The sequence below is a fragment of the Passer domesticus genome, chromosome 29, assembly GCF_036417665.1.
Source record: "Passer domesticus isolate bPasDom1 chromosome 29, bPasDom1.hap1, whole genome shotgun sequence".
Classification (NCBI taxonomy): Eukaryota; Metazoa; Chordata; class Aves; order Passeriformes; family Passeridae; genus Passer; species Passer domesticus.
In genome coordinates this window covers 3,575,223-3,602,467 of record NC_087502.1, presented here as the reverse complement: position 1 = coordinate 3,602,467, position 27,245 = coordinate 3,575,223, and the positions used below count along the sequence as shown (strand labels likewise).

General features: G+C 48.6%; 1 protein-coding gene and 1 pseudogene across 1 annotated transcript; one reads left to right on the top strand and one right to left on the bottom strand.

Annotated features, from left to right (window-relative positions):
- The first annotated feature begins 592 nt into the window (after positions 1 to 592).
- Positions 593 to 3,109, top strand: LOC135287296 (cytochrome P450 4F3-like). The gene is made up of 8 exons (XM_064400645.1): positions 593 to 778; positions 1,080 to 1,328; positions 1,840 to 1,906; positions 1,981 to 2,110; positions 2,182 to 2,330; positions 2,396 to 2,460; positions 2,545 to 2,627; positions 2,727 to 3,109. Exons 1-8 carry the CDS (start codon positions 593 to 595, stop codon positions 2,974 to 2,976), a joined length of 1,179 nt encoding a protein of 392 aa, XP_064256715.1. The 3' UTR covers positions 2,977 to 3,109.
- Positions 3,110 to 3,285: 176 nt separating this feature from the next.
- Positions 3,286 to 13,101, bottom strand: LOC135287399 (zinc finger protein 239-like; annotated as a pseudogene).
- Between the last annotated feature and the right edge of the window lie 14,144 nt (positions 13,102 to 27,245).

Sequence of the window (27,245 nt, the reverse complement as noted above, 5' to 3'; positions counted from 1 at the left end):
CTGTGCTGGCACAGGGGAGAAGCTCAGTGCAAGAAACAGCCACGGGAACATCCTATGGGACATGGGGACATGCTGTGGCACACTTGAATATCCCACAGGACACGGCCCCAGGACCTCGGGGACTTTGGTCCCGCCAGGGGCAGGAGGCAGGGGACATAGAGAGAGGGACAGGGACACACGGAAAGGAACAGGGTCACACGCAGGAGATGGGGATGGGGACACTAGGACGGGACAGGAACACACGACAATGGGGAAAGTGGACAGGGACATGTGCAGAGGGATAGGAACACACAGGTGGGGGATGGTGATACACAGAGGGAAGGGGGGACAGGGACACACACAGAGGGAGACGGGGACACTACAAGCGGCGGGGGGGAACACGATGCCACCAGGATACACATGTGGGGACGCAGGACCAGGACATGTCAGCACAAGAAGCCATCAGGACGTGTCAGAGGACGCTGCCACCAGAGCACGCGTTACGACAAAAGGCGGATCCGGTGACACCCAGCGCGGCGCCACGTGACCCCGCGGTGACACCGCCCATGCCCGCCCCTTGCCCTGTCCCCAGCCTGTCCCCAGGAGCGGTTCCATGGCGGTGGCCATGGCACTAGGTTCCCTGGGTGCGGTGGCCCTGGGCACCTTTGTGGTGGCCCTGCGGCTGCAGTGGCTCTGGGATGCGCTGGTGGCTGTCACCCGATTCCGGGCCACTTGTCAACAGCTGAACAAGTTCCCTATCCCACCCTGGCACAATTGGTTGCTGGGACACAGTGGCATGGTGAAGGGACAGTGGGTGGCACCTGCGGGGACAGCGGGGACAGGGGTGGAGGCACATGCAAATGAACAGTTGGGTGGTGGCACCTCTGAGGGGACCAAAACAATGGGATGGTGACACTTGGGGGGATGATGAGGATGGGGTGGTGGCACTAGCAAGGGGACAGTAGGGAGAGGATGTTAGCACCTGTGAGGGGACAGTGGGGACAGACACACATGTCCCCAAGGCTGGCAGTATCCTGAGGATACACATGTCCCCAAGCCTATCTGTGTCCCCAGTGACACACATGTCCTGTTGTCCCCAGGGCCAGAGCACGGAGGAAGCCCTACAGCAGGTGGACACCTTGGTGGCCCAGTACCGTCATGGCTGCCTCTGGGGGGGATTTCCCTGGCTGCCTGTCCTGCGCTTCTTCCACCCCACTCTGTCCACTCCTCAGTGCCTCAGGGAGGACATGGGACATCAGACGGGTCCCCAGGGCCACCCATGGCTGTCACCGCACCTGGCACAGAGACCTGGCAGTGCCCAGGCAGAGGCCACCAACCCAAGTCCACAGGTCCCAGAGGTGTCACCATGGCCAGGCCAAATGCTACCCCACAGTGGCCACCAACCTGTCCTTGAGGTTCCCCAAGGCCACCCAAAAGTGTCACCATGTCCAGCCTCTGGTCGTCCCCCAACCCTCGTCCTTTGGTGGCCATGAGGGGATGGGGGATGATAGTGGCCATGGAGACATGGAAGTGCTCAAGAGGGTGGCTGTGGCCATGGGGAGATGATGGTGACCATAGGGTGGTGGCCATGGTGGGATGGTGGTCAAGGGGATTTTGATGCCATGGAAGGGTTGGCCATAGAGGCCAGGAGGATGCTGGTGGCCATGAGGGACTTGGGCATAGACTGGTGGCCACAGGGGAACAGTGGTGGCCATGGGCAGCATTGACCATAGAGCTGATGGCCAGTGGGATGGTGGTTCCTGTAGGGTGGTGGCCGTGGGAGAAGAGTGGTGGCCATGGATGGGATTTGGCCGTAGACCGGTGGCCCCAGGTGGCCCATGGCTCATCTCACCCCCGCAGGACGAGAACGGCCACACCCTGTCGGACGAGGACATCGCGGCTGAGGCTGACACCTTCATGTTTGAGGGTGAGCACGAGCTCCCAGGCGCCACTGGGGAGGAGCCACTCCAGTGTCCCCTCACTCACCCAATGTCCCCACAGGTCATGACACCACGGCCAGTGGCCTGGCATGGCTCTTCTACAACCTGGCTGGCCACCCTGAGCACCAGGAGCGATGCCGCCAGGAGGTCCAGGAGCTCCTGGCTGGCCGGGACACTGCGGACATTGAATGGTGAGATGTCCCCAGGGCCACCCCAGGTCATGTGGCTCTGGGACATGGTGCCGCCCCAACTTTGTCCCCAGGGAGGACCTGTCCCAGCTGCCCTTCACCACCACGTGCATCAAGGAGAGCCTGCGGCTGCACCCTCCTGTCACTGCTGTATCCCAGTGCTGCACTGAGGACATCCCCCTGCGTGATGGCCATGTCACCCCAAGGGTATGGCATGGCCAAGGTGTCCCCAGTGTCACCAGCCACCCTCATCTGCTGTCCCTAAAGTGGCCATTCCCATCCCACCAGGGGTCATCTGCCTGATGAACATCTACGGGACCCACCACAACCCAGACCTCTGGCCTGAGCCTGAGGTAGGACCACCCTATGAGGTGTCCTTGTCACCATGATGGTGACAGCTGTGTCCTCTCGGTGTGACTGTGCTGGTGTCACCCCAGGTGTTCAACCCTCTGAGGTTCAGCCCTGAGAACAGCAAGGGACGGTCCCGGTTGTCCTTCATCCCCTTCTCTGCTGGCCCCAGGTATGTGGTGGAGTGGGGACAGGAGTGTCCCCAGGTGCCACCTCCGTCTCTGGCTGGGTTCACAGTGGGGTGACACTGACAGTGGGGATGTGGTGGCAGGAACTGCATCGGGCAGAGCTTTGCCATGGCTGAGATGAAGGTGGCAGTGGCACTGACACTGTCCCGGTTTGCGCTGCGGAGGGACACGGCGAGGCCACCCCCGCGCCGCAAGCCCGAGCTGATCCTGCGTGCTGAGGACGGGCTCTGGCTGCTGCTGGAGCCACTGGGAGTGGCTGATGGACACGGGTCACCTGGACATGGGGACATCCTGCAAGGGAGGTGTCACAGCCAGGGAAAGAGCAGGGAATAAACGGGAGCATGAAGGGGACAGTATCGTGGTGGTGGTGGGGATGTGCTGTCCTTGGTCATGGGACACCTCATGGCATGGACATGTCAACCCATGGACTTGTCCCCTAAGGCACTTGTCACCACCCATGGCCATGTCCCCCATGTCCTCATCCATGCCCATACAGCCCCATGTCACCATCTATACCTGTGACACACCCTCCATGCCCAACATCACCATCCACAGCCATGTCCGCACCCATGTCCTTGTCCATGTCCCCAGCTCCATCCCCACCCATGTCCCCACCCATGTCCCACAATCTCACTATCCGTGTCTAAGTTAAATGTCTTTATTTTTACCCCAATGCTGAAGGGATGAAGAAAAATGAAAGAAAATCAAGGGCAAAATTAAAGGATTTATGTGTCCATGTTGGCTGAGTATCCATGTGCCTGGGTGGGTAGAAAGGATCTTTTCTAGAGGAATTTCCACTCCACTGCCTCCAAAATCCTGGTTTTGTGCCCCAGTCCATCACCATTTGGCTGTGGAAGATGTCTCTAGGCCAGGGAGAATTAGAATCATAGAATGATTTAGGTTGGAAAAGACCTTCAACACCATCCTTGATGCCACCCGAAGAAATGACTGGATGCAAAAGGTGAGATATTTTTGGGGTCAAAAGTAAAAAACTGCTGTCCCCTACAAAATTCTGTTGTCGGTTTGCATCCCAATGCATTTTTCTCTGGCTGTGTCCAAGTGTCCAAGGGAAGCCAGGAAGATGTGCAGACCACCAGCCGGGTGTCTTTCTAACAGGGATCACCAGGACCATGGATCACCAAATCTCACTGTGATCATCCAGTGGGGGTCCTCCAGTGGGGGATGGAGTTGGAGCAGCGCTCAAAGCTCTTCCCGCACATGGGGCACTTGTAGGCCTTCCCTTACTGCTACCTCCCTTGGTGCTGGGTCATAGTAGAGTTCTGGGAGAAGCGCTTCCCACACTTGGGACACTGTTAGGGCCTCTCCCCAGCGTGGATCAGATGGTGGGTGATGAGAGTGGAGTTTCTCTTAAAGCTCCTCCCACAGTCAGGGCAGTGGAAGGGCCTCTATTCTGTGTGAATCTGCTGATGCTTGAGGAGATGGTATCTGCTCTGAAACCTCTCCCCACACTCAGGACACTCACAGTGCTTCTCCTCAGTGTGAATTCTCTGGTGGGCAATCAGGCCGCACCTCTGGCTGAAGCTTTTCCCACATTCCCCACATTTGTAGGGCCTCTCTCCTGTGTGAATTCTCTGGTGGGCATTTAGAGCGGAGCTCTGCCTGAAGCTTTTCCCACATTCCCTGCGCTTACAGGGCCTCTCCCCAGTGTGGATCCTCTGGTGCATAATCAGCTTGGAGTTCCCCATGAAGCTCTTCCCACATTCAGAGCAGGTGTAGGGGCATTCCCCAGTGTGCATTGTCTGGTGGATGATCAGGCGAGAGCTGTCACGGAAGTGCTTCCCACACTCCCCACACACCTAGGGGCGTATCCCAGTGTGGGTCATCTGGTGGAGTTTCAGGCTGGAGCTCCTCCTGAAGCCTTTCCCACATTCCCCACATTTATAGGGCCGTTCATTGGTGTGGGTCGTCTGGTGGGCGATCAGGTGGGAGCTGATCCTGAACCTCTGTCCACATTCCCCACACTCATAGGGCCGTTCCCCAGTGTGGATCCTCTGGTGGGCAGTGAGTTGGTGGCTGATCCTGAAGCTCTTCCCACATTCCCCACCCTTGTGGGGCCGTTCCCCAGTGTGGATCCTCTGGTGGATGATCAGGCGGGACCTCATGGGGAAACTCTTCCCACATTCCAAGCACTGGTGGGGCTTCTTGCCATCGTCAAGCTGCTTATTGACCACCACCTCAGAGCTCTGGCCAGATCTCTGGCTGCCTTCCTGGCACAGGCTGGGTCTTTCTCCCTCAGCATATCCTGGGCTGGGTTTGGAGCCCCTCCTCCTGAGGGATCTCCGGGGCTTTTCCTCCCCATTAGACTCCTGTGCTGTGGAGCCGCTCCAAATGGCCTCATCCACAAGGTTCTGCCGTGGGGATTTGTCCTCCCTGCTCTCCATCCTCAGCTCCTTGTCTGCAGAAGAATGACAAGGAGAGGAAGGGATTTGTCTCCGTGCCAGAGGGAAGGAGAAGGAGATCCCCCCAGTCCATCCCCAGCAGGACAGCGTTGGCAGCAGGGTTGTCCTACAGCCGGGGGCTGTGCTGGGCTGGGAGATGGAGCAGGAGAGAGGGAGAAAGGGGCAGTGATTTCTTCCTCACCTGCCTCAGTGTCCCGGAGCACCTTCCGCTTCCTCACAGCCTTCTCCTCCATCCAGATAAGGTCTGGGAATGGGAAATCCTGATTTGGGGAAAAACAAGATGTGAGTGCATTGGCTTTGAAGGTCCACTGGCCAAGTGCATCTCTAGAAGTCACCGGGTGTCTGGTGGCCAGAGAAACCTCCAAAATTCATTAAGTCCAAAAACTCTCCTAGGAGTTCCCTGTTTCCAGGGTCCTTTGGGGTTATGGGGGTCCCTCTTCTCAGCACTTCTGAGGGGCCTGTGGGTCCTGGGCATCCCCCGCTCCCGGGTCCTGCTCAGCCATGCTGAGGGGATTTTGGGGGTCCCAGGGCTCATCCTCCCCTGATTCTGTGACAAATGTTTTTGTGATTCGTGTCAATTGGCAATGGAATCAGCAAATGTTTCTATCTGCTGAGTCGAAAATAGACACTAAGAAAGGTTTTGGAACTTTTTGACCAAATAGCCAAATAAAGCATTGAAATAAAAGAAGTATAGTAGAGTAAAAGAAATGAGGTACCAAGACGACTGATGCTTGGAATAGAATACAGGTAGTTGTTGTAAAGCTAAGAGATACTGCAACAAAGCAACTAAATGCTTATGTATAAAAAAAGCTTGATGCACTTGACAAAATCATGTGGCAGACACCAGTGTAAGGCCTCCCTCCAGATGACCACAAGAAGGATAGGAATCAATGACCACCCGGAAAGATTATGAAATTGCTGCTCCCAGCTTATTGATATTTGCTGATTTGGACTAACTGAGCTCATTGGAAAATGTGATCAGGTGGGAGCTGCTGGCTTGCTTTCTTTAAAATAAAAGATATAGAAATAAAATCCAGATTGACTATTGAGATTTTATATCAATTTGGTGATGCCGACCTGATGCCCTGGGATCTCTCGGACTGAGGCTACTGCAGGGGGCACCCCACTTTTGTGGTCCGTAGAAGCCAATAGCCCGGGAGCTAACGGTACCACAAACCTGGTAAAGAAAGCAAGCAAGGAACTGAGCTCCCTGAGAACTGCAGTTTAAATCACCTGCAATTCCAGTGCACGAAGATCCAGACAAGAGCAGCAGGCTGTGAATATCATTTGGCTGGGTGGACACAGCAGTGTCTGAGTGAAAGTGAGTGAGGTAGATGCAGTATTATCGCGGAGCCATCGAGGAGTCCTTCTGTCTGTGCTTCCATCACCCCACGAGGGGCTCGGCCAGTGAAGGGACAAAGCGAGTGCTGTGAGACACTGCTCACGATGGCTCAGGGGAACAGTAAGACCTCTGGCTCAAGGAACCCCCAGGGAGGTTCAACGAGCCCCCAGAGAGGCTCAAAGGGTCCCAAGAGAGGCTCAAGGTTATGGGGCCCCCAGAGAGGCTCTAAAAACGAGAAAGGGAGTGAATAACCAGAGATACCCCTGGACAGCCCCCTGGGGTTAACAACTGCACATTGGGATGCAATGCCCTCTAGGAAGGGAAAAAGTAAAGAAGAGATGGTCCATTATTGTATGGTAGAGTGGACTAAGGAAGAAATTAGGCCTGATCATTTATATTGGCCAATACTTGGGTTCTTTCATGATTGGATGTGTCAAGCTTTAAATCTTTATGTAAATAGTAAGGAACCCTTTGATCAGGAGGAAAGTGATTATGTGGCACTTTTGAGCGGGGCAGGGGGGGTTTTCTGTAGTGATAACATTATACCCCCTGAAAACTAAAAAAAGAAGAAAGGTGGAGGAAAAAGAAAAACCCTGGGAACCATTAGACAATTTGCCCCCTCCCTATCAAGGGCAGGAAACTCTCTCCTCCCCTGAGAGACCCCAGAGCTCAACAACTCCACCACTATCATCACAATCTAGTAGGACTCGGAGCAAGAGGAGAGAACAACACCAGGAAAATAATTCTAGTGGGGAGGAGAAAGATCAAAAGAAGAGACTATTCCCTTTGAGAGAAGTACTTATGGGAAGAAATGATAGGGGAATAGTGTCTCTAGCAGTCCCACTTAACACTGGGAATGTAAGAGAATTTAAAAAGGAAATGGGGCGGCTGCTTGAAAAACCTTTAGGGGTTTCTGAGAGGTTAGACCAATTTTTAGGGCCAAATACCTACACCTGGGATGAGCTTCAAGCTATAGTAGGAATACTATTTACTACTGTAAGGAAAGAGAAATGATTAGGCAAGCAGGAATGAGAGAATGGGAAAGGAGACACCAGCAGGGTCCACGTGGGGATCAAAAATGGCCTAATCAGAACGAGCAGGACAGACAAAATGTGAGGGACCTTAGAGATATCATTATACAAGGGATACAGAATGCCATACCTCGAGGGCAAAATATTAGCAAGGCCTTCAGCGTGCGCCAAGAAAAAGATGAAACACCTACAGATTGGCTTGAGAGGCTCAGAAAGAGCCTGCAAATGTATTCAGGAGTGGACCCAGATTCACCAGTAGGAACAGCATTGCTTCAAACTCCATTTGTGGCAAAATTATGGGGAGACATATGAAAAAAAAAAAAAAGGCTGGAGAAATGAGAGGATTGGCAGGACTGGGGTCTCCAAGAGCTATTGTGGGAAGACCAAAAGGTGTACGTGAGGAGAGGTGAAGAAACACAAAAGGCAAAAGCAAAGATTTTTTTTGTAGCAGCTGTGAGGGAAACTCAGAAGGGGGAAAAGAAAGTGTTTAGAACAGAAGGACAAAGACCTAGGGGAGATTATAAGAAACTTCCCCAAATTAGAAACCCCAGAGATGGTCCTGCAGATTATCATTGCTATTACTGAGGAAGGAGAAGACAAAGCAAAGCTGTAGGCAACAACAAAAAGATGGGAAAAAAAAAGTCTGAAGAGGACAAATAGGGGTGTCAGGGGCTGTACATCTTGAGGACCAGATCATCAAAAGAGGTCTTGATAGAACTAAAAATAGGTCCCCAAGGGGAAGATGTTTACTTTTTAGTGGACACTGAAGCAGAAAGATCAACTATACAGCACTGCCCCAAAGGGGTAAAATTAGTAAAGAAATTGCTCTAGTTGTGGCAGCAAAAGGGGAACCATTTAAAGTACCCATTCTTGAAAATGTTGAAATTGAATCAGAAAATAATATTTGTTTGAATGATTTGTTATTGGTAGCAGAAGCAGATAATAATTTGCTAGGAAGAAATTTAATTATAGCTTTAGGAATAAATTTAGAAGTGAAACAAGGAGAACTACAGGTACAGTTTTATACCTTAATGTCAAAAGATGAAGACAAAATTAATCCAAAAGTGTGGCACCATAAAGGGGAGATAGGAAAGCTGAAGACTGGACCCATTAAGATAGAAATAAGTAATCCAGTTGTTCCCATAAGAGTATCAGAAGCTTTGAGGGGTCCATCAGTGATAGCTGCTGTCCATGTCAGAGGACACCAGAGGGGAACGGATTATGGGACTCATGGCAATAATTTGGCTGATGCAGAAGCACAAAGGGCAGCAGTATGCTTACCTGTGTTTTTAAATAATTTGAATAAAAGTGACGATGATACAAAAAATCAAAAATGCTATATCTCAAAGGAAATACAAGAGATGCAGAAACTAGGGGCTAAGCTAGAAGGGCACAAGTGGCTTTTACCAGATGGTAGAGAAATGCTATCTAAAAGTAATGTTAAAAGAATGATTCCCCAGTTACATTAATGAGCTCACTGGGGAACACGAGCACTAAGTGACCACTTTTTAAAGATTTTTGCATGTATAAGAATATTTGATATAGCAAAACAGAAGACAAAAGGATGCATTATTTGCCAGAAAATTAACAAGAAGACATCTAGACAGACCTCGCGGGGAGGGAGAAAAACTGCCTATAGGCCTTTTGAAAAGATACAGGGGGATTTTACCAAACTACAGAAAATGGGAAGATATAAGTATTTGTTAGTAATAGTGGACCAATTAATTCATTGTGTGGAGATCTACCCTGTGACACAAACAACAGCACATTTTGTTACAAAGATTATTTTAGAAGAAATAATTCCATGATTTGGGATGATTAAAGTGATTGACTCAGATCAGGGTTCCCACTTTACCTCAAAAGTGTGAAAAGTAATAAATGCTCTAGGGATCTCTTGGGAATATTATACCCCTTGGCACCCTCAGAGTTTGGGGAGAGTCGAAAGAATGAACCAGACCCTAAAGCATCAGCCAGCAAAACTAATGATTGAAACAAAACTATCTTGGATCAAGCATTAATCCAATATTTTCTGAATATTTACCATTGGTGTGGTTAAATATTTGAACAATGCCAAACTCAGAGCATGGGATCTCCCCATGCAGGATGTTATATGGGATGCCATATTCTCAAGAGATGCCAGGAGATAAAATAACCTCTATTGAAAAGGACTGTAATTGCTATCCCTTTGTAAGCACTGAATGCAACTATTGGAAGGAGAGGTGGTGTTATCATTGTCACAGGGATTATCCTCCAAGTGGGTTGTGTCCAGAGTGTAAACACATTGAACAGATTTTAACTGAATATATTTTTTAAAAAAGAGACTAGAGGAAAGAACATTAAAACTAGATTCTTATGAGTAGTGGATGTTGTGGAAATGCGGATTAAGAGGGGGACTATCAAGTGAGGCAAATATTAAAAAGATTGAGCATTGCAAACGTAATCGAGTCCCTTGCGGATCCGAGACAGCCAAAGCAAAGAACTGGGAAGTATTTAAGAAACGGCACAGAATGCAGGAAAGCTCACACGGAACCCCTGAAGTATATCCTTTGTACAGAGAAGATGGTACCCCTCACTGCTGGGAGCACCCCGGGAGGCCAAGGAGGAAGAGGGACAATAAAACTGTGGGGCCTTATGGTACTGTTGAGTCTTCCAGGGAATAGGAAACCGATCCCTGCTTGAAGTGCGACCAAAATGTAAAGTATGGCTGGACCATGGCCCGAGCACACACTCATATTAATGCAGGATGTTATGGGCCAGGACAACCTGAAACCTGTACAATAGGAGAGAAGAGTTACTGGGTAGCAACAGATTCAGGAATGGGAGGATGGGCACCTGGAAACTATCAATTTTGTCACCAGAGAGAACCATTCTTCTGTTTTCCCAAAGGTGGAATGTGGGGATACTCAGATAAAGGGGGAGTACAAGATAAATTCAAATCAAAGTTAGTGGAAGACATCACAAAGCGTTTAGGGGAAATTCAAACCCAAGAAGAACAAGAGCAGGAAGTGACCTGTATAAAATATTAAGAAAATACTCAGTGATTGGGACCTCCCCATGTTAGGGAAATAATCTGTTCATTGATCTGATGCAAAAAGTAGTTAAGGAACTAAATGTGACTGAATGCTGGGTTGGTGGGGATCCCAAATGACCGAGCAATGGCCATGGAGGGGAGAAGGGGTTGGACCTGATCAGTTGATATTATGGAACACGACACAAAGATTTAATGAAATTCAACCTCAGGGGTAAATATTGACTCATGAAGTAGTAGGCATAATTCGTATTTCTAGGAAAGGAAACAATTGTACTACGTATGTAGGACACACCCCCTGCAAGATGATATATACCACCAACTCCACTTTTACAACCTGGTGGCCAAAACCACCAACAGGTTATTGCTCCATCAATTGTACCAATGGAACTGTTTGCTGGAAAAGTCTAACACAGGCTAATCCTTTTGAGGAGGCAAAAGATCTTAAGGGATATTGGGAAAATCAGGGGCAGAAGGCTGAAAATTGGAAAGTTTCAAATGGATTACTTTGGATATGTGGTAAAAGGGCATATGATGAATTATCAAAGAGACAGAGAGGTACCTGTACAATTGCAATTATACAACCTGCATTCTTTTTGCTACCAAAGAGCAAAGGTGAATATTTGGGACGATCTCTTTAGGAAACTCTGCGCAGAACAAAACAAACTGAAATAGGAGGAAAACAGACCTGGAAAAATGAAGAATGGGCTTCCCAATGGATCACAGATTACTGTGACCCTGCCTCCTGGGCTCAGGACACCAGCTGGGGTTATAGAACCCCTATTTATATGCTTAACCAAATTATTAGACTACAGGCCAGTGTAGAAATTACTTTTAATCAAACATCAGAGGCATTGAAGCTTGTAGCTAGACAACTAAGCCAGACCAGAGCAGCAGTATATCAGAACAGGCTAGCCCCAAATTTTTTATGAGCTGAAGAAGGGGGCTTTGTGGAAAATTTAGTATATCTGAGTGCTATTTAGAGATTGATGATAATGGAGAAGCTATTACAAATCTGGCAGACAAAATTAAACAAGTTGCACATGTTCCAGTGCAAAAATGGAATTCCATATTAACTGACAATTGGAGGAATAATTTCTTTGAAGGAGCCTGGTGGAAAAAGTTGGGGTTCATGTTGCTTTCTTCTGCATTAGGCCGATTGTTTATACCATGTATGATTCCATGCTTTATTAGTCTAATGCATTCAGTGATCCAGGGAATGCAGATTTCAGCAATGCTCATAAACCCTAAAATCACAACCACAGGAGAAAAAACTCACTCCCTTATGATAGTCAAGGCCAAAGCAGAACCAAAAAACACTGCAACCTAAAAAGTATCAGCTCAATTTGATGCAAAGACATGAATCAATAACATAAAGGGGAGGGATTATGAAAAATGCTTTTGTGATTCGTGTCAGTTGGCAATGGAATCAGCAAATGCTTCTATCTGCTGTGTCCAAAATAGACACAAGGAAAGGTTCTGAAACTTTCTGACCCAATAACCAAATAAAGCATCAAAATCAATGAAGTATAGAAGAGTAAGAGAGATGAGGTAGCAAGACGACTGATGCTTAGAATAAAAGAGAGAATGTTGTGGTAAAGCTAACAAAGCAACTAAATGCTTAGGTATAATAAAAAGCTTGATGCACTTGACAAAATCATGTAGCAGACACCAGTGTAAGGCCTCCCTCCAGATGACCACAAGAAGGACAGGAAGCCAAGGACCACCTGGAAAGATTATGAAATTGCTGCTCCCAGCTTATTGATATTTGCTGATTTGGTCTAACCGAGAACATTGGAAAATGCTTTGTAGGCTTAAAAACAGTATATATACTTTACCGAACTTGTAAGTGGTGTGTGCTGTGAGTGGAGCGGTGACTTCCCGAAAACCCAGTGCTGCTTGCTTGCTTGCTTTAAAATAAAAGACATAAAAAATAAAATTCAGTTTGGTTATTGAAATTTTATATCAGTTCGAGCGCGGCTCCCAGGTGTCCCAGGGTCCCCTTCTCCAGCATCCCCCCACCCCAGGCACTCAGCGCTTCCCCCGCTGCCCGACAATACTTTCAGGCTCGGGGCCCGGGCCCCACTCATCTCCCGGCTCCACTGCCCCTCCAGCCTGCCGGAGCTCCCCCAGCTCTGCTATCGCCCCTCTCCCCACGCCGGGGCTCCCGCCTTTCATCCCCGCCTCTCCCGGGGATCCCCAAACCCGTGTCCCGCCCGCCGGCACCGGCCGAGCGCCACGTGGGCCCCGCAAAATCCCCCCGGGCCATTCACGGCTCAGCTCTGCACTCCGGCCACATCCAAAAATGTCCCCTCGTCATAGGAAGAAAAAATACCGCTCCCAGCGACACCGAAATATATTTGGGACGCGACTCCGGATTCCGCCAGACCCAAGCCCCTCCAACCTCCCTCCTTTCGCCCCCCAAAAATCCCTCCCGGAGCTGCCGCGATCGGCTCGGGGCGAGCTTCCCCTCCGCGCTCACCCGCGGCACGCAGGGCAATGCGATGCTGCCGGGGCCAGCCGAGCTGCGGGCTCAGCGGGCTCGCCGTGGAGCCCCGCAATGCTCCTGCCACTGCTGCTCCTCCTCGGGCCGCTCCTCTTCGTGCTCCTCGCCTTCCTGCTCCTCCCCTTCCCCTCTCCCTGCCCTTCCTCCCGCTCCTCCTCCGCTCCCGCCCCGGACCCGCCTTCCGCACCCGCTCTGCCCCACGGCCGCAGCAGCACCGGCTCTGGGGCAGGGGGAGAAACCCCCAGCAGCCCCCAGCCATGGGCAGGGGGCTCGGGGCCCCCAGTGCAGATCCGTCCGTGCCGTCCCCTTCCCCCCGAGCCAAAATTCCGCTCCCGGGGCTCGCTGGATGCGAGCGGGTGGCGCAGGTGGGGTGGAAGTGGGGAGCGCTGGGCGCTGCGGCTCTGCCCGGGAACTGCGGAGCCACCGCTGAGGAATGGTGAAATAAATGGGCAGGAGATCTTTCTCCTTTTTAATGCCTTTATTAAGAAGAATCAGCTCAGGTGGGAAGAAATCGACGGGTTGCGCCCTCGCCGCCGCTGCTCCCAGGCGTGGCACGAAGCAGGAGGACGATGCAGTTTTGTCCGCTGGTCTGCAGACAGAACTGGGGACTCTGTCCTCACGGGAGAGTTGTTGAGTCCTTAGTTTGTTGGTTTAGAAACCCGGGGGGTCTCTTTAATCAGTTTCTTTTCAAGTTAGAGTGAGAAATAAAAAGGTTTAAGCAGGTACGGGACAATGCTCCCATCCTTAGACGTCACTTTAAGTTACTTATGGCTCGTGATTTTAGGGGTTTTTCTTATAAAAACTGTAAAACTGTAACAATCCAGGGTGCACTGCGTTTCTCATTTGCATGTTGTCTCTGGTGTCACTGTTCATCTCTTTACCCTGGAGGGTTTCTCTTGGTATCTTCTTGGTATGCAGCCAGCATCAGGGAAACAATCAGTTAATCACCTGCCATTAACAGGTATTTGAAAAGCTTTCCTTCGGCAGCGAAACTAAAGGAGGCTGACTCGGTCTGGCTTGGTTTTTTTAACTCTGAAACTTAAAAAAAAATACAACTTTCTATTCATAACAGTTCCCCCCTATTTTTCTTTGATCAAGCTTAAGCTTGCATCAACTTATAATTTTTGGCTCATTAACATAGAATTTCCTATATTTTTTGTATTGATCATACATTTCCTCAGCACTTGGGTGATCATATTTACTAAGCTTCATTACTTTTTTTGGTTTTTTCAGGTTAATTTCTTTAGAGATTCTTAGGTTATTCTGTACAGCAGATGTCACTATTTTTGTTAAACATGGAAATAAGAACAGACTAACAAGTGTACCCACAGTGAAGGTTATAGTTTTCCAACTTTTTTTGAAAATCCATAGATTATCCCACCAACTGGAATCAAGTGTAGGAGTCTTTTGATTTTGTAAATATGCTAGTTCTTTTATTTCGTTTAAAGTATTTCTAATGACTGCCACAATTAATTTGATTTGATAAAATACTGTTTTGGTTTGGTTGAGTTGGTCATTAATATGATTAAGAGCCAATGTGGTCTGATTAGATATTACTTCCAATTCTGATTGTAGTTTCAAAATTTTGTTTAACATATATTGTTCCTTCAGTTTTGTTTTTCTCAAATTCTCATATATAGGAACTCTTAAACTTGATCCAGATTCTTTGTGTATTATAAAGACAGTTTGTTTTATAATTTTAATGATGCCACCACTAGACCAGCCTCTTGGCAATTCAGTGGATGTGGTGGTACCATTGACCCAAAACAGGCATTTAGGGGTTTCCTGAAAGAGATTAATTTTTGTCGTGCCCTCCCAATATTTAGAAATACTTTTTCCTTTTACCAGATTTACTAGGTTTGCTTCAGTAGCATCACGTTCAAAGCACCACCAGGTTTCTCCTACAGGGTGCTCTCCCAGGAGTGGCTGCCTAAAGGTGGCGGTGTTCCGGGTTATCCAATATATTTTCTTATTCTCTTGATAAAAGATCAATTGGGAGAGGTTAACACAATTGTTGTGGACTCTCAGCAAGGAGCTTACTTCTTTCTCATAGAAAGGTTGGTAGTACTCATTGCACAGCTCTCCTGGGCTCTCCAGAGCACCACCAGCAATCAGAGCCAGCACTACTACCCTTCCCAAGAGTCCGGTATGGGTCATCCTGCACAGCCTGCCCACCCGGCCTTGCCTCTTGAGGATTTTACTGAGAAGAAGTCTCCAAGTTCTTTAGAGTCTCTTGCTCCTCTGGTTAAACCTCTCTTGATCTGTCCCTGCTAATTTGGTCCCTCCTAGGGGAGTACTCTGGAGAAGATTAACCTGGGGTCTTTGGTACCAAGTTGGGACGACTTAACTAGAATTACTTATTAACAATTTTTAACTTTTACAAATTTCTTAAAACACTTCAAGACATGTTATGATTCTAAACTTTTTTCTTGCGCAGTTCATCAGTCTTTTTGAATGTCAATTTTAAGTCATTTGGTCCTTTTATAATAGTATACTCAGCTGAATTAACTCCCGATGCAGTTGAATCTTGTCCTGAGTTAGAGTGTGAGGGTGGTGTGGAATCTGGTCCAATACCAGAAGGAGACACTGACGAATCTTGTCCAATGCCCGGGGGTGAGAGTGGTGTGGAATCTGGTCCAATACCAGACACTGAAGAATCTTGTCCAATGCTCGGGGGTGGGACTGGTCCTTTAATTCTCGTAATGTGAGTCCAACCTTTTTCTCTGGTTCGCACGGCCGAATTAGCGATGAGGAGTACCTGAAAGGGGCCTTCAAATTTAGGTATTAATGGTCTATAATTCCAAGATTTTATTAAAACCCAATCTCCTGGGTTGATGTCGTGTGCTTTTGTATCCAGAGGGGAGGTTTGGGGGAGGTATCCTCTTTTTCTAAGTCCTTCTAGGGTCCTTCCAATTACTTCTAAATATTTCCTTGTAGCTTCTTCTCCTTCCAGGTAGTCTCCTGTGCTATAGGGTGTTAACAAGAATGGCAATCCGAACATCATTTCATAGGGTGAAATCCCTATATCAGACCGGGGTCTTGTCCTGATGCGCAAGAGCGCTAGGGGTAAACACTTTAGCTAATTCATTTTTGTTTCTTCGATCAATTTAGTCAATACATTTTTGAGAGTTTTGTTCATTCGTTCCACCCTCCCAGAACTCTGGGGGTGCCACGGAGTATGCAATCTCCATTTTATTCCTAATACTTCAATTATATTGTGCAATGTTTGAGCTACAAAATGTGGACCTCGGTCTGAGTCTATGGTATTCACCATTCCGTATCTGGGGATAATGTTTTCTAAGATTACCTTTGCTACTACTTGGGCTGTTTCTCTTTTGGTTGGGAAAGCTTCTACCCAGTGAGTGAGATGATCTACTATAACTAGTAAATATTTGTATCCTTGTACTGGTGGCATCTCAGTAAAATCTATTTGTATGCTCTGGAAAGGTCTTAGAGTTAGTTCTCTCCCTCCAGGTGCTACTTTTCTCATGACTTTCTGGTTTACTTTTTGGCAAATTAAACACCCTTTTGTGATTGCCTTTGCTAGGTCATATGCACCTATGCACAGGTTATTTCTTAGGAAATGATCACATAGTCCTTGGACTCCCCAGTGGGTTAATTTATGTAGTTCTGTTAGCACTGTCCGTGCAAGTGCTTTGTTTAAGAACACCCGTCCGTCTGATGTTAACCACTCCCCTCGTTGCCCTTGGCGTAACTTTAAATCTTTTATAGCCTTTAATTCTTTTTCACTAAATATGGGGGTTTCTCTTTCATTCTCTTTGAGTGTGGTTTCTGCTTTAAAAACTCTTACTGGATCTCCTGGTTCTAAAGCTGCTTCCTTTGCTATCTGATCAGCCAATCGGTTTCCTTTAACTTCGGAGCTGTGTCCTTTTTGGTGCCCTTTTATATGGACTACTGCTATTTCTGTTGGTTTTTGTAGAGATTCTAATACAGACTTGACTAGATTCTCATGAGCTAAGTTTTTTCCCTTTGAGCTTAGATATCCACGCTCCTCCCATATCTTCCCAAAAGTGTGTACTATTCCAAATGCATATTGGGAATCTGTATAAATGGTTCCCCGGTCCCCCTCTAATAAGTCTAATCCTCTTTTCAGGGCATATATTTCACAACTTTGGGCTGACCAGGTTTGGGGTAGTTTTCCTTTTTCTTTAATTTGTAAAGTTTTTCCGTCTATGATGGCATAACCTGAAGCTCTTTTCCCATCTACTACTCTCGAAGAGCCATCTATAAACAAAATTCTTCCAGCTGTTAAAGGTTGATCTTCTAAATCCTCTCTTACTTTGGTTTGGAGACTTATCACTTCAAGGCAATCATGTTCTAGATTCTCTATAGGCTCTCCCATAAGGAATTGTGCTGGATTGAGGGCGTTTGATGTGATGAATTCTAAATTTTCTGTGTTAGTTAGTATTATTTCATATTTTAGTATTCTTGCATTGGTTAGCCACTGTTGAGCTCTTTGGCTCAGCACTGTTTTAAGATCATGAGGGGTATGTACTTTAATTTTTCCTTGCCAGGTTAATTTTTGGGTCTCTTCTATTAGAATAGCAGTTGCTGCTACGGCTTGTATACAAACTGGCCAACCTCTAGCTACTGGGTCTAACAATTTGGAGAGGTAAGCTACAGGTTTTCTGCAGCCTCCCCACTCTTGGGTTAGTACACCATAGGCTATACCTCTTTCAGCACTTACAAACAGATCAAAGCCTTTCTTGAGGTCTGGTAAGCTTAGGACTGGAGCAGAAGACAACTTCTCTTTTAGGTTCTCTAGTTGTTGATCGTCTTCTGCTGTCCAAATTATGGGATCTGGGGCTACCAGCTTATCATATAAAAATTTCACACTTTGTGAGTATTGATCTAGCCATAACTTGCAGTACCCGAACAGACCTAGAAGCTTTCTCACATCTCTTTTTGTTTGTGGAGCTGGGAGAGATATGATGCCTGAAATTCTGTCAGGGCTCAATTTCTTGTATCCTTCTCCTATTATGTGCCCAAGGTATGTTACTTCTGATTGTACGAACTGTAGCTTCTCTTGTGAGACCTTTAATCCTTTCTCTCCCAGAAAGTTCAAAAGTTTAATGCTAGTTGTTCTGACCTGATCTTTTCCTTTCCCTGACACCATCAGGTCATCAACATACTGCAGGATTTGTACTTCTTCTTCAGGAACAAACTGTTCTAACAAACTCTCTAGGGCTTGTCCAAAGAGGTGGGGTGACTCAGTAAACCCTTGCGGTAATCGGGTCCATCTTAGCTGTTGTTTTCTTTTTGTATTTGGGTCTTCCCATTCAAAAGCAAACCAATCTCTACATTCAGCTGCCAGAGGACATGCCCAGAAAGCATCTTTTAAGTCTATAATAGTGAACCAAGCATGTTCCTTTGGAATTTGGCTTAGAAGATTATATGGGTTGGGCACAACCGGATGTCTAGCAATGGTCTTTTTGTTCACTTCTCTTAAGTCTTGTACCAGCCTGTATTTCCCTTCAGCTTTCTTAACTGCTAGTATAGGGGTATTATGTGGTGACATACAGGGTTCCAAAATTCCCTCTTGCAGCAATTGTTCAATAACTATGGCTAGCCCCTTTTTTCCTTCTAGGGAAATTGGATACTGTTTGACCCGTATGGGTGAAGTACCATCTTGCATTTTTATTGTTATTGGAGGAATGTCCAGTAGGCCTCGCTTTCCTCCTTCAGCCCACACCTCTTGGCTTATTTCAGCAACATCACCTTGGGATAACTTCATTATTTGTACTACCATTTTCCCTTTTCTCGGGATAATTCCTACTCCCAAATGAACTTGTAGATCTCTCCCCAACAAACTTTTTTCTAGGTTAGGCAGATAGATCAAATCTGCTTCACACTGTCTTGAATTTCCAATTATTTTTACATTTTCAATCACTGAGGCTCTAAATGGTTTCCCTTCAGCCCCTAATACTTCACAAAATTTTTTACCAATTACCATACCTTCTGGTAATTTGTTAAGACAGGACTTATCTGCTCCTGTATCAACTAAAAATTCAAATTCTTCATTTTGGGGTCCTACTTCAAAGTTTACTAAGGGCTCTTCTAGGTGTTGCATCGGGTCCCCTAAAGTATAGAGCCCCTGACACCCCTAATCATCGCCTTTAAGCATTTTCTCTAAGGCTTCTTGTTCTCTGGCTATTGCTTCATCCAGAGTCAGCTTTCTACAGAACCTTCTAATGTGCCCAGTTCTCCCACAGTAATAGCAACGCCTTTCACTTAAAGGGACTTGGGGCCTCTCCGTTCCTCCTGTATATGATGGTACTGGCTTATCTTTACCTGCTCCTGGTGGTGGACTCCCCCACTCTTTTGTAGCCTTGTACTGCAGGGAAGGGTTGTTTGCTCCTACACTTTCTCTGGCTACAGCAACCATGATCTTAGCTTTGGCCTTTGCTTTTTCTTCTTCTCTCCTTAAATACACTTTCAATGCTTCCTTCAATAATTCATTAATATCTTTTCCTTGCCAATCCTCAATCTTTTCCAATTTTCTTCGTATATCAGGCCAAGATTTAGTAACAAAATGGACTTTTAGTAGCATTTCACCTTCGCTAGTGTCCAGGTCTGTTCTAGAATACAATTGAAAGTTCCGCCTCAGGCGATTAAGCCAAGCGGTAGGAGTTTCATCTTTCTCCTGTATACCCTCAAATGCCAGTTTTGTATTGGTTCCTTTGGGAATTGATTCTCTTATCCCTCGAATTATCAAGGACCTGTACTCCATCATGGCCTTCCTCCCTTCCTCCTGGTTAGGATTCCAATTGGGATCCACTAGTGGCAATTTTTCTTCTCCTGATGGCACTTGGGGCCCTGGACGGTTATCTTTTTCCCAAACTCTTATGCTTGCCGCCCTAATCATTCGGGACTCTTCTGGGGAAAATAATATATTTAGAATGGAATTCATCTCCCCCCAAGTGTAGAAATTTGGACCTAAAAACTGATCCACTTGGTTAGCAATGCCCACAGGGTCTTCAACTAGATTCCCTAACTCCTTCTTGAATCCTCTCACCTCAGAGGCAGTTAGAGGAGCATTTACAAAACCAACACCTCCTGCTACTCCTCCCATAGGAACTTCTCTAAGGGGAAAAAGTCTCTCTGCTTTGGAGGTCTTGGATCGGGTACTACAGTATGGCCCATTTTCAGACACAAGATTGTTCACTTGAGGGGTAATAGCATTAACTTGGACCTGCTGTAAGTCAACGGTTATACCTGGTGATAAGGGGTTATTAGATATGGAGGTATTTATGTCACAGTTAGGAGGAGGTGGAGGGACTGCCGTAGGAGGGGGAGAAGAGCTTGGGTGCAGGTTAGGTGGAGCTGGAGAAGGGGTGGAGGATGCAGCAGATGTAGTAGGTATTAGTGGTGGTGCAGAAGCAGCTGAAGGAGTCGAAGGGGGGGGTGAGGGAATGGCCCCCATGGCAGCCGGGAGAAGAACTGGATCTGCTATTTGAGGTGCTCGAAGGAGAGGGTTATAAGGTGGAGGGGCATCAGGAGGCAAGTAGTCTAGAGGGTCCCACCTTTTACCAATTTCCTTAATTCTAGCATCTCCTCTTTCATTCCCTTCTTTCTTGCTCTGCACTTTACAAATTTGCACTCCTTCTTTCTGTATAGCATTCAACCAACAAGCTATATACAATAGTTCCTCAGCATCAGTATTTTCTCTAGCTGTCAGATAATTACTCAGCTGTTGACACATCCACTTGTCTTTCGTCCCACACCATGGCCATCCTCCTTGCACTTCTAATTCTGGCCACACTTCTGAACAGTAATGAATCATCTTAACTTTATCTAATCCTTCTGTACTTTCTATAAAGTCCCATTTCTCTAATAGCTCACCTAGGGGACTGTGGGGAGGTATATTCTTCAATCTTTGGCCACTTTTCTTACTACCACACCCTCCCATTATTTTCTGCCTCTAAACAAATCACAAGGTGTCTTTTTCTCTAAAGGAAATATATCTTATTTAAGAAGTCTCGACCTCCTGCCAAAACTCCAATTTCACTGACCCTTTTCGTCAGGACTTTGTTAAGACCTTGGCCTTCTTGCCAAGACTCAACAAACAACCAAAATACAAAAAAACATCCTCGAGGTCTTGACCTCTGAGGTTTGCCTGACCTCCTTCGTCAGGACTTAGAGAGACCTTGGCCTTCCCTTGCCAAGGCTCAAACAGTCAAACCTCGAAACCCTGGCTTCTGAGGCGCCCTTTGTCTGGGCCAAACTGCCTGATACCCTAACTTCTTTCGTTAGGACCTGTATCAGGGCCTTTGGGGTGCGTGCCACTCACACAGCTATTCCCTCCGCACGCCCGGAGGGGGGTCCTGTGGGGTGCGTGCCACTCACACAGTATTTCCTCCGCACGCCCGGAGGGGGGTCTTGTGGGGTGCGTGCCACTCACACACAGCTATTTCCTCCGCACGCCCGGAGGGGGGTCCTGTGGGGTGCGTGCCACTCACACAGCTATTTCCTCCGCACGCCTGGAGGGGGGTCCTCTTTACCCCTTTGGAGGCGCCTCAATCACCAGTTCCACTCGCTTCCCCCTGTTCCCGGCCGGCCCCCTCGCGGGGGTGCGGAACCGCGGTACTGAGGGGTCCTCACTCGCTTCGAGGGGCCGAGCTGCCGGCCCTCGTCTCACGCACACACACTCGCTCGCCTCCCTCTCCCGCCGCCGGATATTCTCACCTATCCGACGTTGCTCCGTGTCACTGTCCCAAGCCGATCTTCTCTGGTCCTGATAGCCAGCTGTCCTGCAGGTCCAGGGTGGGCGGCCGTCCCAGTCCTGGTGTCCTCTTCAGGCGTGGCTATCCCGGACGAGTCCCCAAGCTGAAATAAATGGGCAGGAGATCTTTCTCCTTTTTAATGCCTTTATTAAGAAGAATCAGCTCAGGTGGGAAGAAATCGACGGGTTGCGCCCTCGCCGCCGCTGCTCCCAGGCGTGGCACGAAGCAGGAGGACGATGCAGTTTTGTCCGCTGGTCTGCAGACAGAACTGGGGACTCTGTCCTCACGGGAGAGTCGTTGAGTCCTTAGTTTGTTGGTTTAGAAACCCGGGGGGTCTCTTTAATCAGTTTCTTTTCAAGTTAGAGTGAGAAATAAAAAGGTTTAAGCAGGTACGGGACAATGCTCCCATCCTTAGACGTCACTTTAAGTTACTTATGGCTCGTGATTTTAGGGGTTTTTCTTATAAAAACTGTAAAACTGTAACAATCCAGGGTGCACTGCGTTTCTCATTTGCATGTTGTCTCTGGTGTCACTGTTCATCTCTTTACCCTGGAGGGTTTCTCTTGGTATCTTCTTGGTATGCAGCCAGCATCAGGGAAACAATCAGTTAATCACCTGCCATTAACAGGTATTTGAAAAGCTTTCCTTCGGCAGCGAAACTAAAGGAGGCTGACTCGGTCTGGCTTGGTTTTTTTAACTCTGAAACTTAAAAAAAAATACAACTTTCTATTCATAACATGGTAGTGATACATATTATAATACGGGCTTTTCGACAATATTAAAAAAATGGATTCTATATGCGTGGTGTTAAAGTAACTTTGTTATATAGCTTTTATTTCTGTTGTTAACTAAAACTTAGAAATAGTGATGTAAGTGTATGCTTGTGTTAAAATGCCTGCTTGGATGTGATAAAACCCAATGAACACAGGATGAGCACACCTGCTACGGATATGCCAACCATCAGCATTCACCATCTGAAGACAGTGTGGACCAAGGTGCAATAGTGAAGGCTGTGATAAAAATGGACTAAAATCACAGCCAAGGAATCTGCATGCTCTAAAAAGGCAGACTGGAGGAGGAGCCATGCTAAACAGTTCTTGGAATATGTAAACCAGATTTCAGAGAAGTTTAGTAAGCATAATTGTTTATGAATATGGAACAAGCTGATGCATTGGAAATGGTATCTAAAGGGTGTTTCCAAAATAGCAGGGGTGCTCTGGGCTGAGTGCCAAGATGCTCCTGGCCATAACATCTTTGCTCTGTGGTCTTTGTCCCCTGTCTTCCTTTATTAAACTTTTAAAGTTTCACAGGAGAGTGGATGTGTTTTTCCCAGGAAATTGGTCAGTGCATCCTCTGGCTGGAATTGGGAAAGGCGCTGTGCTCTGTGGGTCTCCCCAGCAGCTGCCGAGTCCGAGCCAGAGGTCTTTCCTAGTTCTTTATCTCCCTGAGACAGCAGGGTTGTCCTGCAGCCAGGGGCCATTCTGGGCTGGGAGATGGAGCAGGAGAGAGGGAGAAAGGGGCAGTGACTTCCTCCTCACCTGCCTCAGAGTCCCGAGGCATCTTTCGCTTCCTCGCAGCCTTCTCTATCCAGAAAATTGTTGGGAATGGGAAATGGTGATTTGAGAGAAAAACAAGATGTGAGTGCATTGCCTTTGAAGGTCCTGATAACCAAGTCCATCTCTAGAAGTCACTGGGTGTCTGGTGGCCAAAAATACCTCCAAAAATCAAGGAGGAGCCAAAAACCTCTCCCAGGGGTTCCCTGTTTCCAAGGTCCTTAATTTGGGGTTATGGGGGTCCCTCTTCTCAGAGCTGCTGAGGGGCCCGTGGGTCCTGGGCACCTCCCCTGTCCCGGGCCCTGCTCAGGCATGCTGAGGGGCTTTTGGGGCTCCCAGGGCTCATCCTCCCCTCATTCAAACGCGGCTCCCAGGTGTCCCAGGGTCCCCTTCTCCAGCATCCCCCCACCCCAGGCACTCAGCGCTTCCCCCGCTCCCCGACAATACTTTCAGCCTCGGGGCCCGGGCCCCACTCATCTCCCGGCTCCACCACCCCTCCAGCCTGCCGGAGCTCCCCCAGCTCTGCTATCGCCCCTCTCCCCACGCCGGGGCTCCCGCCTTTCATCCCCGCCTCTCCCGGGGATCCCCAAACCCGTGTCCCGCCCGCCGGCACTGGCCGATCGCCAGCTTCACCATCACCCCCCATGGCCCTTGCTGGGCAGGTAGCAACACCCCAAGATCAGCTGCGCTGTGCCCAGGGGAGACCAGACCCTGGAGAGCCACTCCCCCAGACAGAAGGAGCCGGGGACAGGACCGGGAATGGGGTCATGAGAATGGGAATGTGGGATAGGGAATGGGAACGGGTCCAGGACTGGCAATGACATAGGGAATGGGGCAATGAGAACGGGAATGTGGCATAGGGAATGTAGGAATGTCCTGGTTTAGGGCAAATTTGGGAGGAAACCTCCAATAGGGGCCCCCCCAGAAAGCCAACCCACACGGCCCCTCTCCACAACCAGTTTGGAAAAGAATTTCCTTGGACGGAGGTGGGAAAAACCTGTTTATTGAACAGGCAAAGCATTCCCCAGCACACTTTGTGTGAACAATACCAGATGACAAAGCTCATTCGTCACTCTGAAGAGATGACTGCAAGAGATTGTCCAAGGTTTCCCTCATCTGCCTCACAACTGTCACAAGAGCAGAGACCAAGACCCTGAAGACCCTGACTGGAGTTCTGGCCTGGTTGAGGTGGATGCTCACAAGTGATTGTTTGCAGGAGTGCTTACAGCCATGGTACACTGCTTTGAGCAGGGCCTGCCAAGGAGCAACTTGCCCTATATGCTCACACCTGCTTCATGACAATAGCCCATGAATTTCCCCACCCCTTGGCCAAATGAACTTTCTGGGGTAACTTTGGTAACTTTAGTAACTTTGGTGGTCCCCCACGGAAAATCCCTCATGTGAAAATGGAAGCGTGTTGTGGAGCAAGGCCAGCTGAGATACCCTGAGAGGAGCCCAGTGCTCCTTGCTCCCCTCTGCTGACACGTGAGCATTTGTCTGGTTTTGGGATGACCCAGGCTGTGTCAGGGGGTGCTACGTGGACACGAGACAGCCGGTCCTGTCTTGCTGTGTCCCAGAAGTGCCTCGCAGCAATCCTGCATCCATGTCAGGATCCTGGCCAAGAGAGGTCCTGGAAGCTGAGGCAGCTGATTCTAAGCTTGTGCAGGTGCCTACAGGTCAAAGCCAACGGTGTTCCCTCAGGATACAGCAGTCCTGAGGGGTCTCCCTCACTCAAAGAAATCGGCAGAGAAATGCATTGTCTGCCAAAAGCCCTTTTATTAACCTGGCAGGAGGGCAGGAGTCTGCACCCCACTGAAATTCTTCTCCGCCATGGATAAATTTCAGTGGGTTGGTGTAGGAATTGTATCAAAAATACCATCCATCTTTACGCTGCTGAGGTGATTTGATAGGCAGGGGGTTAGAAATACACTGTGTCACATTCCTATCCTCGAAGCTAATGTCCAGGTGCTGGCCAGGAGTGGTCTCGATGCCCTAAAGCAGCACAAAATCTTCCTCATGGCTTCCCTGCACAGGGCTGATTCTGTACTTGCCCTTAGTTCTTCTGGCAGACTATGTCTAAAACTTTTTTTCAAGTCAATCTCCTATCAATTAGGTCCCCAGGTTTTTCTTATTCTAACTGGTGCAAGTACTCAGGTCAGACTGTGCTAAGCACTTGTTCACTAATGTGAATGGCTTGTGCTTACTTAGGTCAAACAAAGGCCTTGTTTCACTGCCAAAGGTGCCTGAGGCTCCTTGTGGCACCAGTTGTTTTCCTGTGCAATGCTCTAGCTCCCCCGAGAGTAAAGAGGGAGCTGGAGAAAGAGCTGGCCAGGCTGCTCTGGATCCTTGACCAGCAGTCCTGGTTAAGTGGAGAAGTCCGAGCTGAGCAAAGGTGCCAATGGAACAGCCGTGCACAGGAAGGCTCGGTGGGAAGGGTGATCCAGGAACCACAGGCCTGGCAGCCTGAGCTGCCACCAGGGAAGGCTTTGGAGCAGACCCTCCTGAGGGCCATCCCACGGCACGTGCAGGGAACCAGGGCATCTGCTGGAGGGTGGGAAAGCTCTGCAGAGGGACAGGGACAGCTCGGGGTCCTGGCGAGGTGTTGAGGGCTTCTGTGAGGGAGGCTGGGGGGGTTAGTGTTGGGGGGGTGTTGGAGAAGGCATTGTCTGGAAGGTGAGAGGTCTAGGCTGGAATCTGAGTCAGGTTGAAGGCAGCATCTGTGGTTTGGCACAGCTTTGGTTCCGGAGGGCAGAAAGAATATCTGTGACTTTTCCTGTTCATAGTCCTGATTCTCCTGCAGGGAACAAGAGAGCAGAGCTGTACTTTACTGGCCACTTAGATATCTGTACCAGGGGGATGATTAGCCCTTTTGCCATCTACTTTTTTGGTTGGGCTACTTTGGGAACACTGAGTGAACTTTCATTTCTTGAGTTTTTATTCCTTAAGAGAATGAGGATATTATCATCCCTTCATAGAAAACCATTTGCAAACCAAAGAATGGCCTTTTTTTTTGCCTCTGTGTAATGTTCTGTAAAGTGACTCTCAGTGGATGACATTAAGACAAATGGGTCACTGCTTTGAGATGGGAAGCAAAATTCCAAGTCTTCACCTTCTCAAGCCATCCCAATTGATTTGGGAAGTTTGCAACTTTTTGGAACTACTTGAATTGAGCAATGGGAAGTGAAGCTTTCCTGAACTGAGGATTCTTAAATGCCCCATTATTCTGTGCCTTTGCTGTTAAGGTGTTTTCCTGCAGAAGGAAATGACTTCAATGAGAAAATAATTTCAGCACGGAGTAAGAGCTTCTGACAGAGACCAAGTGTTGCCAGCAGTTGCTCCAGGTGCTCCTGCCAGCAGCCCCAGCAGGAAGGAGCACAGCCCCCAGTGCACGTGGGCTTTGGCTCCCTGTGGCACAGAAGCCCCCCGGGGCACAGGTCTCTGGGGCAGGAGACGGGCACCAGCGCTGCCAGGGCTGAGGGGTGGCAGGTGTACTTGGGCAGGGACTCTGCCACACCTGCTGATGTCAGCGCTGCACGGGCCCCAGGGCTCAGGGCAGCGTTCGTGCCCTGGCCCACACGTTCCTTGTCCGTGTCACACCCGCAGGTTTAGGATGGCCACCAGCCAGGAGGTGTCCCTAGGAGGCCATGCCAGCTTCTGTGGAAGGCCCCGTGCCCTTCCCAGGGGGGCTGTGTCGGCAGCCCTGGGGGCTCCTTCTGCTGCCCTGAGCCTGCAGAGAAGGGCAGCATTTGCTGATGGTTTGAGCCGTTCCTAAAGACCCTGTCAGGCTGTCTCAGACACCCGGGGCCAGAGATTCCTCCTATGCTGGGCCACTTTGGGTGGGCTGGGGGCGGCTCCAGGGCAGGGGGCGGTGTGTGCAGGGGCCCTTTGTGACATGGCGTACCATGGTCACCACGCCATGGAACGGGTGTCCTAGAGCCCTTTGTGACACGTGGTGACATAGGAGCTGGTGGCGACAAG